The sequence below is a fragment of the Palaemon carinicauda genome, chromosome 4 (assembly GCF_036898095.1).
Source record: "Palaemon carinicauda isolate YSFRI2023 chromosome 4, ASM3689809v2, whole genome shotgun sequence".
NCBI classification, from domain to species: Eukaryota; Metazoa; Arthropoda; class Malacostraca; order Decapoda; family Palaemonidae; genus Palaemon; species Palaemon carinicauda.
Genome location: NC_090728.1, coordinates 182,611,050 through 182,624,706, shown reverse-complemented (window position 1 = coordinate 182,624,706; position 13,657 = coordinate 182,611,050). Strand labels below are relative to the sequence as shown.

The following is a 13,657-nucleotide window of genomic DNA, read 5'->3' as shown; positions in this document are numbered from 1 at the left end:
GCACTGCCAGCCACCACCTGAGGTCCGACTGTTCCTCTAGCCCTATGCGGACTAGGTGATCCCAGGAATCGGATTGCTGGTTCCACTGGGATTTTCGTCGCCACTGGAGGGATCTCATTCTGAGGTGACTGTTGGGGACCAGTCGGGTCAGGGAAGAGAGGGGACCGAGAAAGACGAAGCCAAGACTGCGCCGGGAGCTCTTCCCGACTGCGGAAGACCTGTGCTATCTCCCTCAGTCTCTGTATCCTTTCGTCTGATGGAAGCGCTTTGTGCCTTAGGGTGTCTAATCGCATGCCTAGGTATACCAGTTCTTGAGAGGGGAGCAGTTGAGACTTCTCGAGGTTTACCACGATCCCCAGATCCTGGCAAAACCTTAGAAGCTCGTCTCGGTGGCGGAGAAGGACCACCTCCGAGTCTGCCAGAATCAGCCAGTCGTCCAAGTATCTTAGGAGACGGATGCCGACTCTGTGAGCCCAAGATGATACTAGGGCGAATACTCTCGTGAATACCTGGGGTGCTGTGGAAAGACCGAAACACAGTACCCTGAACTGGTAATGCTTCCGATTGAACATGAATAAAATCCACGTTACGTGATTTTTCTCAATCTTACGTCGGTGTCTATACCGTAAAATAATTATTCAGTGCTGCACTGTACTTCACATGGAAGTTTGATAATGTAGATATCTAGCTTTTATAAAATTATAGCAGGTTATAAGTACTTCTTCATGTTCAGTATGTGTTTATGGAATATGTGTCACTTTATAAGGCGAGAATCCAATTTACGTTAAAGATCACCTCATGTCGGGTCGGAGCAAATTAATATGTCAGGGTATTAATACTATAAACAGGCCTATGCTGAAATCTTGTAACCAACAGATAATTCATTACCATAGATATACTGTATATTCTTTGATGTATAGTATTTGTAGGTAGTAGGTTGGCCAGGGCACCAGCCACCCATTGAGATAATACCGCTAGAGAGTTATGGGGTACTTTGACTGGCCAGACAGTACTACAGTGGATCCTTCTCTCTGGTTACGGTTCACTTTCCCTTTGCCTACACATACACCGAAAAGTCTGGCATATTCTTTACAGGTTCTCCTCTGTCCTCATACACCTGAAAACATTGAGATTACCAAACAATTCTCTTCACCAAAGGGGTTAATTACTGCACTGTAATTGTTCAGTGACTACTTTCCTCTTGGTAAGGGTAGAAGAGACTCTTTAGCTATGGTAAGCAGCTCTTCTAGGAGAAGGACACTCCAAAATCAAACCATTGTTCTCTAGTCTTAGGTAGTGCCATAGCCTCTGTATCATGGTCTTCCACTATCTTGGGTTAGAGTTCTCTTACTTGAGTGTACACTCGGGCACACTATTCTATCTAGTTTGTCTTCCTCATGTTTTGTTAAAGTTTTTATAGTTTACATAGGAGATATTTATTTTAATATTCTTAAAATATTTATTTTTTCTTTGTTTTCTTTCCTTACTGGGCTATTTTCCCTGTTGGAGCCCTTGGGCTTATAGCATTCTTCTTTTCCAACTAGGGTTGTAGCTTAGCAATTAATAATAATAATAATAATAATAATAATAATAACAACAAGGGGATTTAGAAATAACTATGACGTTCCCCATTTTGCCAATCACGATTGCCTCCTTCACTCGTCTTCTTCCCTTGGTATTTCTCTCGGTTATTAGACTGACATCCACTCTAAACTACGTCAGTGGTATCAGCAACTAGCATTCTTTAACATCTTGTCGTTTAGGCTGTGTAGGTTACAATGGAAATTCAGGCATGCCAGATACGCATTCCTTACTAAATAGTCTGCAAATAAATATAAGCAAAGTATAGTAGTATGCAATAATATCTGACATTAGATTACAGTTAAACAGCATAAAGTACAGCATACAACAAACGTAACCTAACCTCACCTAGTACACCGGGTTCGTACTTGCTCCATAGTATCTTTGCACGTGGGGACACCCTTGTCTCTTTTTAAGAATATCCCCTACTGTATGTATTTGTAAAACTTTGAGGGACACATGATGTCCGTGTGCAAAAAAAAAATTACTGTACTTGGAAAAATGAGAACACTATGTGGATCATAGTGTAAAGTTTACATGTTTTCCTATATCCAAGTTTTTTTTTCATCTTTTCTGTTTTTTCCTACATGTTTACAAATTTTTCATCTTTGAAATAAGGATATGTCTTCAGTTTGGTTGTGTAATGAGAAGCCCTGCTAACCCCCTGTCACAGGATCTTTTCTTACATTCCTTTGTGATAAGTTAAGGATTTTATGAGCACTTTTGCTGGGTAACAGAAGTGCACCGCACCAAAAGGTTGTGAAGCTAATTTTGCTCAAAGTAGGATACAACCGTAGATTCCCCCTGTATTGTGTGCCTTTGCAAAGGGGTGACTGTAAACAGGTCCCCCCTTTGAAGTTTTGTTCTTGCTCATCCTATCAAAAATAGACAAACTCAAGAGCATGACTTGTGTTGCTCAATGGTAATTTATGTGCCTTGGGAGGGAGGTACCCATTTCAAACTCGAACTTAATAGTTCCTTGTGAGCTAAGGATGGCGGGTTTGAGGGTAACCCATAGGTCTACCTGCTGAGTCATCAGCAACCATTGCCTGGCCCTCCCTAGTCTTAGGTTGGGTGGAGAAGGTGCTTGGGTGCTGATCATATGTATACTGTACAGTATATGGTCAGTCTTTAGGGCATTGTCCTAGCTAGAACAGTGGTAATGTGTTTGTTTAGCTTTCGCATGTCGGCAGATCGATTCTAGCCTGGTACCAAGAGTTTAAGCTGTTTACTGGGGATGCCACTGCAGTGGATGGGCACCACAGGGGGTGGGTTGGGCTTGCCCGTCTTGACGTTCTGGTGAGCATCTAATCTGAAAAAACTGGAACTAAAACCAGTCGCCTTTAACCTTTAATGTTATTGACCCTTGCCACTGCCATTCATGAGCCGCCTTTAAACCTTTAAATCACCTGGGCCCGACAGTGTTCCCCAGATGGTGATTCCTGTACAGTATTGCAGTGTCGGGCAGAAATGCGAGTGCTCCCCTTGTGACTAAAGAGGCACAGCGGTAGTTAATGCTGTTGCACAGGAATCAGGTGAGCAGTCCAATTCAGACCGAACATCAGGGGATGGTGTGAGTGTATATGCATCTCTCTCATTTCTATTAAGATATGGAGGATTGTTCCTTACCCTTATGTATGGTCTTTACCATACAAAACTTTACCGCCTACCCTACTATCTTTGGGGTCGGTTACTGATTTTGAGCCTGGTGCTACAGCCTCCTCTATTATATCAGTTGTAGGTGAACGATTGGACCTAGACTAATCTGCCTTGTGATGATACTGGGGTTGGTTAACCATTGAGAGCCTGGTATGACAGCCACTACTTTTTCATCAGTTGTAGGTAAATGGTTCTAACAAGATTGCACTCAAGCGCTGTACATTGTACGGTAGGCCGTAAAGGTTATTATTTATGCTACTCCTCATAGCATTTTGGAGCGTAGCTGATGGAGCTCATGCACCGACTGATAATTGTGAGTTGGAGGTTGGTTTTCGATTGTGAGCTTGGGATAACCGCTATTGCTGTTTACCTTTGAGCTGCTAGAGAGTTTTATCAAATTACCGGTACCATCAGGGTTAGTCAGCTAGGCGAGACTTGTGCATCAGTTACCCTGTTTCTGACCATTCTTTTAAGAAGTCCAGGAAAGCCAGTTATAAGAAGCCCTTTTGGACTTTTCCTGACAACACCTCTCTTTCAGGGGAAGTGGATGGCTCTCACCTGGTCCCTGCCCCCATGATGATGACCAGAGCCAAGGCTTGGGTGGCTGGCTAGACTACCCTGGTAGCTGGGGTGGCTATAGATGCATAGCCCTATGCTGGGCCTTATGGTTGGTTTGCCTACCCCACTACCCTGGGTTGGTGACTTGACTACCCTGGTAACCAGACTGTCTGGTGTTACATGGTCAATGCTTGGCAGTGCTTTTTCCATTAGCCAGGTGCTGCCAGAGCTTGGGCACTTTCCTTTGCCTTTTGTACCTGGAGTGGGGAATGCTGGTCTCTTCTCTGATAGGGATTGATTGATTGATTTGGAGTTTTCTGGTATCCTGATATCTAAGTTTCGCTGATTGGGATACTTTCATATCCCAAATTGAGAAGAGGGCTTTTCTCGAGGATATCGTTGCACGTAGTCAGTGGCTTTGGCTTGGTGGGTGATGGCCATGCCCCATGTTCATGAGCACGAAACCATTACTTGCTCTTCACCAGGAAAGGTTATTTAGTACTACTTCTATCTCTTCTCTCACTTAGTACTTTTCAAAAGGGGAAATACCTCCAATTGGTATTGATTCGCATGCTAGCTGGCTGTGGATTATGCCAAGCCGGTCAATGACTGATCCTTCTGGATTTCCAAGCACCAGGTCTTGCCAACCACACAACCACACCAATTCATCAGAGGGAGGGTAAACTGTATCTCCCTTGCTCTCTTGTGCTAGGGACTGTTTCCCAGACATGGAATGATACTGTTTGCAGCCTGATTTATGATGTGCCTTCTGCTTGCATGTTCCTGGATCCATTTGGATTTGAGAGATTGTATTTTCGGGAAAGGAGAAAAGCCCAGAATTGGTTGACAAACACAATTTTTATCCTGGAAGTAATGTCGAACGATTGATGGCGAGTTACTGTTGTCCCTTTTGGGAACCGAGGCATACTTGGTCTAAGGATAGGATAGGTGCTAGACTCTTTGTCTACCTCTCAGAAGAGTGATGTTGGATGTTTTGTGGAATGGAAAGAAGTGTTTCAGTACTCCTCTCTTTCACCCCTCTTGCGGTATCCCTCAAGAACTCTGATTTTTCGAGGGAGACTGCGGGAAAGCGTTCATGGCCAGCCATGCCAATTGGCTTAGTTTTGAGGAAGGTCCAAGCCTTTTCCAAATCCCATTACTGACTACTATTACCTTCTTCCTCCAGAAGGGATTTAGACCCTGCTCCACCCATTCTTGCCCCTCCCAGGATCAGTCCATGAGGGGTGTTAGGAAGAAGGGAATAGCAACGCAGAGGTAAGTCCCCTACTGTCAGTAAAGGGATGCCTTGCTTTGCACATTCTCTCTCACTTCCATCCAAATTTATTCCATCTCTGGACATGCAACAGGTAGAATGATGTGGATTTTTGTACAATATTCTCCAGTCCTCTCATTAAGAATCTTCACGATTCATTGCAGGGAGGGAGCACAAGACCATGCTCCTCTCAGCTGAATCAGTACTTGTCAAGCCATGTTCAGTTGGACCATTACTTCCATACTGAACCTCCAGAAAGGAAGACAATGCTTTTAGTGACCCAAGGATATTGTAGTACATACAGGCCTTCAGTCATTCCGAAAGCACTTTTTTCGTTCCTCAGGTGTCCACCTGGATGTTTATCTTTGGGCCGCTTGGAATTGCCGCTTCTGAGTCTTCCCAGGACAAGGTCGAGACTACTTGATTGTTGTTGAGTAGTCTGATCTCACACCCAAGTAAAGGATGTATGCCTGGGAATACCCCTCCCCCCTTGCGATAGTTGAAAAACCATGAAGTATATTTTTTCCATTATACATACATATACCAAGGCACCTCCCCCAATTTTGGGGGGTAGCCGACATCAACAAATGAAACAAAAACAAAAAAAGGGGACCTCTACTCTCTACGTTCCTCCCAGCCTAACAAGGGACTCAACCGAGTTCAGCTGGTACTGCTAGGGTGCCACAGCCCACCCTCCCCCGTTATCCACCACAGATGAAGCTTCATAATGCTGAATCCCCTACTGCTGCTACCTCCGCGGTCATCTAAGGCTGTATACTTTTTAATCGTTATAAATCTAATCATTTATAAGCTTAAAAATTAGTGTTTTTAACAAAATATAATTGAAATACTAAAATGATATAATTTACCTGTCCTCAGAAACGTGCGATATAGATTAACATATATATTTATAAAACCATTTGCACGGAGTGAGCAATAGGTGAACTGCGATGTGGCGAGGGATTACCGTAAATGTATTTTGCAGTTAATAGTACACAAGAAACTGTTAGTAGTGATTATATATTTTGGTGGCTGATACTCTTTTATCAAGAACTCTAGTGTTAAAGTCACTGACATTTGCAGTCATTTGAACTTGCCAATTTTAGATTCTAGTTGTTTAAAGGTTAAAATTTAGCCTCTAGATAGAAATGGCAGTGAAATACACTACCATTAAAAAAAATCTTCGTCGTTTTGTCCATATTAACTGCTTTTTTGTTATGTTTAGGTTCAAAGAAGAACCAGAGTGGAGGAAATCATAGGATACTGAATGATGGGATGACTCCTTGTCCTTTCATCAGCCGTGCGCAGTTCCTCAAGTAAGCCATTAAATTAACTTTTATTTATTGTCAAAATACCTTTAGTGATTCTTGTTTTTTTTCGGATCATATTTTGAGCATTTTACGTGTAGTTTGGAGTATTATAGAGTGAATATCAATTTTTTTTTTACGTTTGTGTTTGGAAAATTTTTGTTATTTTAAGTAAACATTTTAGGGGAATGCAAAGAGCAATATTTATATGCAAAAAAAAAAAAAAAGAAAAAAAAAACACAGATGTGGACCATATGATATTGAAACTTCTAGTAATTTATATTCTATGCTGGTCTTTGTAAAGCCCAAATTTGTGGGTTGCATAATGGCCCTTACTATATGTATGTGGTACGTAGAAGTAAAAGTTTCAGTTGAAAAGGTAGGGGTGAACTGAAGAGTTAGGATTATTTAGCGAAAGAGATGTTATCTTTCTTAAAGTACATTATAAAGATAGGATAGGCACACTGTTGTACCTTATTTCTCTTCCTCTTATTTTTTTTGAATTGTTTATAGTTTATGTATGAAAGATATAATTTAATGTTGTTACCGTTATTAAAATATTTTATTTTGATTGTTTATTACTTCTTTTGTAGTTTGTTTCTTTCATTGTTTTCTTTCCTCTCTAAGCTATTTTTCCCTGTTGGAGCCCTTGGGCTTATAGCATCTTGTTTTTTTACAATCAGGGGTGTCTGTTCCTTTCTCCTCCCATTTTCATCTTCCTGCCCTCACTTCACCTACAATGGCCGTTCCTCTCCACACCTTTTGGAAGGTCAAGGTCAACGGTCAAGGTCACGATCAAGAAAAATGTCAAATTCACGTAATTAGCCATAAGTTTGGACACCGTTGTGACATAGACTTCAAACTCGGGTCATATGTGAATGTATGAAAATCCATGCCAATTAATACATGTTAAGATCATAGGTCAAGGTCAGGGTCGAGAAATAAGCTGCCGCGGCAGAGGTCTGCTCTCTACTTTGTTCCCTTCTAGTTCACTTGAGAAATGAAGGCTAAATAACCAGTTCGATTTAATTAGGTTTCATGGCCCATTTTTTTTTTTTTTTTTTTTTTTTGCAGCCCGTAGTTGTCTGGTATTTTGTAGACCGCAAAATATCGTTTTCAATAACCAAAATCTCTCTAGCTACCACTAGATGTGCCGTATTCTCTTGAAGCTACGGATCTCATGGTGTGCCCACTGGGCCTTCGTTAACTCTCCCTGGAATCAGAACTAATTCTGGAATTGCATCAATGATAGCTCCTCCTTGTAGTTTTTTTTTTTTTTTTTTTTTTTTTTTTTTTTTTTTTTTTTTTTTTTGATAGTGCTTAGTTAGCAAGGGTTTCTAAGGCAGAATCCTCGCTCGTGGAAGAAGGGGTTATTTTGTTAAATTCTTGAAATGGATCCCCGTCCAAAACTTTCTTCTTTACGACTACCCTTTGAGCTGCAAAGCGCTTTTCCTAATAGCCTGGCAGAAGCAATTTAGCTTGGGGTTTATCTACTGATTCTAACTCATTTCTCAGGATACAGCATCAGTTTGGGGATCTAGCACCAAGCGTGGTGCTATCCAATTAAAAATGAATCTGACTCCCATTCCTTATTACCTTCGCCAACTGCGTTGCGAAGGTTATGTTTTGATATTCGTTTGTTTTTGTGTCTGTCTATGTAATTGGTGTTTGCGTAACTCTAAGACTATTTGACCGAATCTCATGAAATTTTATAGGATGATTGACCTTGGTTCAAGGACAATTTGATTACATTTTGGGAGTGATTGGGTCAAAAGTCAAGGCCAAGGTTACGAAAAGGTCAAAAATGTCTTTTTGCCGTATCGTGGCCAATTTTATCTGATTTAGATGAAACTAGTGCCAAATTGGGCATAATTCAATTGCCTATCATGTGATATACAACATGATATAGAAGGTGGTGTGCGCTCTACCGAGTACCCGTTCTAGTTTCAATACGATTTAATTTTCCTCGTACATTCTATTTTGTCAGAATCACGAATAATGTCTGGCATTTACTATAAAGACATTACAGTATCTTCCTTGCATTATCTTATCAAAGCGAGGAATACTGTATGCTTTCCGATCTGTCAAACTATGCTATTTGGAGGGTTAAACATAAAACAAGGCATTATTTAGAAAACTTTATTTGAAAAAAAAAATTGGACCACTATAATTTTTTTTCCACTTTTTTTCTCCTCAATATGAGACAGAAACAGGTGCTCACGCTATGTTGCAAGTGTCTGTAAACACTAAAAAAAAAAAAAAAAACACTTCACGATTGAACTCGAAAATAAATTCACAAGGTAAATTAATACATAAGTCTCCCTCCCATCCATGAATACTATGCTTAATGAATGCATTATTTTACAACCTGGAATGTTTCAGATATATTTTTTTACAACCTGAAACGTTATTGTTGTGAAATAGTTGTACAAACTAAAGAACAACTCAGAGGTATTTATTAAAAATAATTAAAAGGTTTTTGTCGGAATGTAGTTAAGGTTAGGCGGGTAATTTGTGTCCAATAGAAGAAATGCGAAATGAATAAGGCTCGTTTATGTATTCATTATTAAAATTTTAGGATAAAAGGAAAATCAAGGTATATGAGATTTCTTTTCAGAGGTATTTTTTACTAATCTTAAATGTATTTTTAAATATTTCTGATATTCAAATATATTTTTTTTTTGTATTAACTACATGGCATTTGTGATGAGCAAATTTGATTAAAAAAGGATTTATAAATACGATAGCCTTATTGTAGTTTTGAATATGGGTTTTGAAGAATTATTCCATCGGTATTTCCTTTATTGTATTTAAGGGAAAGAAAAATAATGTTTTCAACTTTAAAGCAGTTTTTAGGATATTTTAACTAAAATATACATAAATAGACATGGTGCCATAACCTTAACTTGTAATGCCATACTAGAAAAATTATTTATAATATAAAAGGCTTTTAATTTGTACGAAAAGTTTTGGATAAGAATAAACATCTTATACTAAAAAGAAATCCACATTTACGAATTTATTTTAAACATCAGTTTTGGATTTTTTTTTTCAACTTACTCCATAATGAGTAATGATTTTAACTCCATAAAGAGTTTCTATTCCTTGAAATTCCTCTCGCGTGTTTCTTCGGGAAACTGTAGTCCATTTCTTTTAGTGAGGCATATTTGCACCGACTCGCAGCGTTGCCCTTTTAGCTCGGAAAAGTTTCCTGATCGCTGATTGGTTGGACAAGATAATTCTAACCAATCAGCGACCAGGAAACTTTTCCGAGCTAAAAGGGCACCGTTGCGAGTCGGTGCAAATATGCCTCACTTAAAGAAATGGACTATACATCCGCATTTGAACGTGGACAACTGAAGTTGAAAAGTACATTGAGCACTTATCATTACTTAAGTAAACATAAGCTCATAAGCATGAGAATCGTGAAGATGTGGGCGGTCTTTGCCATAAATATAATGAGACATTGATAGAGTCGGCTTTCTTTTAAGTAATGCCACTAAATCTTTTATTAAAAGAGACAAACTAGTTTCCATAAAATTAGTGAATAAATTAACTTTTTCTCGATGCCTTTAAAGGTTTTGTATTTCAATGAATTTCGAAAAAAAAAATATTGTTTATTGTAAAGGTAGTCAGTGATTTCGAATTTCCGAAAAAAAAAATTGAAGGTAGTTTTTATTTTTTCATTATATATATATATATATATATATATATATATATATATATATATATATATATATATATATATATATATACATACATATATATATAATATATATAAAAGATTAATTTATGAAACCAATAAAAACAAATTTTCACCAAATTGATAAGAAACAAAATTTCCCTAATTTAGTAAATAAACCAATTTTGAAGAAACCAGTAAAAAAAAGACATTCTCAAAATCACTGACAAGGATTTTGTTCACACATTTTTAAAGGAAACAAACTCTTACCAAATAGGCAAATGGAAACCACTTTGAAAATAAGTGAAAAACAACAATTTTTTCAAAATGTAGTGTCTCGGTTTTCATATCAGTAAGGAACATTACACTTTTGAAAAATAAAGTATCGTCTCTCAGTTTGGCCCCGCCTTCTACTGATTGCAAAAATCACCGAAGTCTTCATTTGTTCACAGGGAAGAGAGATAAAAAAAAATTGAAATCTTGATATTATTCTTTTTTGACTAGTTCGCTCAACTCGAATGCCACGAAATGAAATCTGAATGACTAGCATGTTGATCATAATACTATTCAGTGATATGCAATGTAATATATAGATATATATATCAATTCATTTATATATATGAGCAGTTGCAATGTCTTAAAAGTATACTTAAGAATTCATAACGATTAAAGTAGAAATCTGGAGATCGACAAAGAATACTTATATTGACAAATGTGATAAAATATTGTAATCATAAAATCTAAAACAACCTGTGTGGTTGACCCCCACAACTCCAAAAAAGGAAAACAGGGTGCTGAGAAGGTCACCACCAAAAGAGGGTGAAAGGTCACTTAAAAAGAGTGAGAAAGGTCACTGTTGAAAAGAAGGACTTGTTTTCTTGTCAGAAATTTGGAATGTTATTGTTAGAATGGACGAAATTGGCCATTGATAGAAAAAGGAAATAATAGAATTATTCAAATTGATACAGAAAGAGACAGGCCAAGGTCATAAAAAGGTCAATGTAGCTGTAGGAAAGGTCAGTGGAAAAAACTATTTTTTGAAAGGGAAATTTTCTTGCCCAATAAAGAGAGATTTTTACTCAAGATAAAAGGCCATTGATTAAGGTCAACTTTAAAATGATCAGCAGGGAAGGAGAAAATTAGATAAGGTCAGTTCTAAAAAAGGTCAGTAAAGGAAGAGAAAGGTCAACAATGGAAAAGGAAAATGAGAAAAGTCACCCTGTTTAGAAACACTTGTAAAAACCGTTCACCTCTTTTACTTCACCAGAATTGAACAAGGGGATTGCATTAAAGATAAACCCTTCATGTGGCAACACTGTGTCTGTTATTACAGTAAACACTGTCTTTTCTTTTCATTACTGAGAAGTTATCACACTTCCCATACTTTACACTTCACACTTCATTGTGTTTTGATTCATTTTCACACTTATAAAGTTTTAAGTAAGATTCTTGTCCAAGTGATGAAGTGATTCCTTATGTACTTTTATAAGTACATCAGTTGCTTCCCCTTGATATGAACATGGTTTCTGGCGAGCAGTGCATTCATTAAATCAAACTTGAGTTGTTTGAATAAATTTTAATAACACTTAATTTCCATTTAAAAAGTTTCTTATATAGTCTATAATACATAAACAAATGCAAACTCAAATATCCTACTGATTCAGTCATATACGGAATGTTTTTTTAATAGAGTTTGTACAAAGGTCGTTTCTTCATCTACAAAGAAACACTGTCACTTGGCCACTTACATGTAGCAGGCACGAGAATACTTTATTTAGTATTTTAAGAAAAAGTTAAGAGAATAATACTGAAATTGTTCAGCTGAGTGGCGGCGAAGTCTCGCAGTTCGCCATTGGGTGACAGGGAAGCAGTTGATTGTCCGTCTTCCCCTCGCGGGCCGCGAACGCCTGCGATTGGCTCGGCGATACGCAGAACGATGACGTGTACACTGTGACGTCGTAGCTCGGCAAACTGCCATTGGCCGAAACGTCCGTGACGTCATAAGAAGTTAAGGTGTTATTGGTCGACGCTTCCGTCACCTCGTAAGCCGGCAGTCGGCCATTAGTTTGGCCCTCGGTGATGTCATAGTTAGGTAAGGTGCCAGTGGCTGAGGGATCGATGGCGGCGTAATTGCCATAATCACTAGCGGGCGAGGGGAACACGAATCTTTGGCAGGATGTCCCTGTCCCCTCTCCTTCGAGGGTGAAATTAGCGGGCGAATTCCCTCCCTCATGAGGAGGATGGTGATGGTGATGGTGACGGAGAGGGTGAGATGTTGGAGACACCACCAGGTTGTCTTGCAGTCGGTGGTCTTCCAAAATGGCGGCCGAGTTGGCGATTGAGATCGTCGGTGGGGGGTCGGGGTTGGGGGTGGAGTAGGTCGGGGTGTGAGGATGACTGCCGCTGAGGTTGGGGGTGGAAGGATGCGTATGGGTGGGCGTCTGCGGATGTGACATGACCTGCGTGTAGGGGTGGTGCGTCAGGGCTCCGCTGCCCAGGTCGAGTAGGGTCGCGGGTGGAGATCTTTGACCCGTCTCGCCTACACTGTCGCAGTTGTTGTTGTCGTTATTGTTATTGTTATTATTAGTAATTCCTTCCCCCTCACATTCTCCTCCTCCTCCTCCACATCCTCCCCCTCCCTCCTCCAGGAAGCAATCCCCAATGATGTCATCTATGCACTGCAGGAATTTCTGCGCCGTTGCTTCGGGGATAGTGGGCGTAGGCGTGGGCGCTAGTTCCTCCTTTTTCCTGAAGGGCTGATCAAGGGCGAAGATGTCGTGGGGATGGAAAGCATCCTCGAAGGGGAATATCGTCTCCCCATCTGTACCGTGACTGTCCAATTTAATGTCACACGTAAAGTTGTGGTTATTGTTATTATTATTGTTGTTGTTGTAATTATGAATCTGATGCTGTGCCGCGAGGTGCGACCGCATTGGATCCATGGGCGTGTTATTGTGATGAGGCAGCTGCACGTCCGTCCAAACGCCCACTTCGGGAACGTTGGGCGTCCACACATCTCCGTTGAAGCCTTCCGTTCGGTATCCGGTGGGCGCCACTATGCCCCAACTCTCCGGGAGGGAAGAGGGGGGCGTCCAGTTCAGTGGGGGTGGGTGGAAAGTGGGTCTGCCGGCCGGCACCACACCTCTGTGGGCGTCTGCTAGGACGTGGTGATGGGTGGGATCTTCGGTGTGGGTGAAGTAAGGATCCATGGGCGGATGGTTATGATGGTGGAAGTTAGGGCGCGAAAGAAGCATCGTGGGCGTACCAGGAGAGGGCGGAACCCCTCCCATGCCGCCTACGCAAACGCGCCCACAGCTGCATTCGAAGGGTGGGCACGAACATATGTCTACGTTGCCACCTGCAATAGAACGAAGGGGAATATTAGTATTAGATTTTCTTCTGTAACTATACATTTTTATTACAAGTTAAAAAAAAAAAACATTCTTTTTCTCTTTGAAAGCATAGCTTCTCTCTCTCTCTCTCTCTCTCTCTCTCTCTCTCTCTCTCTCTCTCTCTCTCTCTCTCTCTCTCTCTCTCTCTCAAAGAAAGTAATCAATTAGTTTTTCTCTTTGAAGGTTTGAAGATAATGCTCCAAAG

At 40.1% G+C, this 13,657-nt stretch overlaps 1 protein-coding gene across 1 annotated transcript; it reads right to left on the bottom strand.

Annotated features, from left to right (window-relative positions):
- Window positions 1-10,412: 10,412 nt before the first annotated feature.
- LOC137639228 (uncharacterized) lies at window positions 10,413-13,413 on the bottom strand. The gene has a single exon (XM_068371523.1). The coding sequence runs from the start codon at window positions 13,348-13,350 to the stop codon at window positions 11,878-11,880; it is 1,473 nt and encodes a 490-aa protein (XP_068227624.1). The 5' UTR covers window positions 13,351-13,413; the 3' UTR covers window positions 10,413-11,877.
- Between the last annotated feature and the right edge of the window lie 244 nt (window positions 13,414-13,657).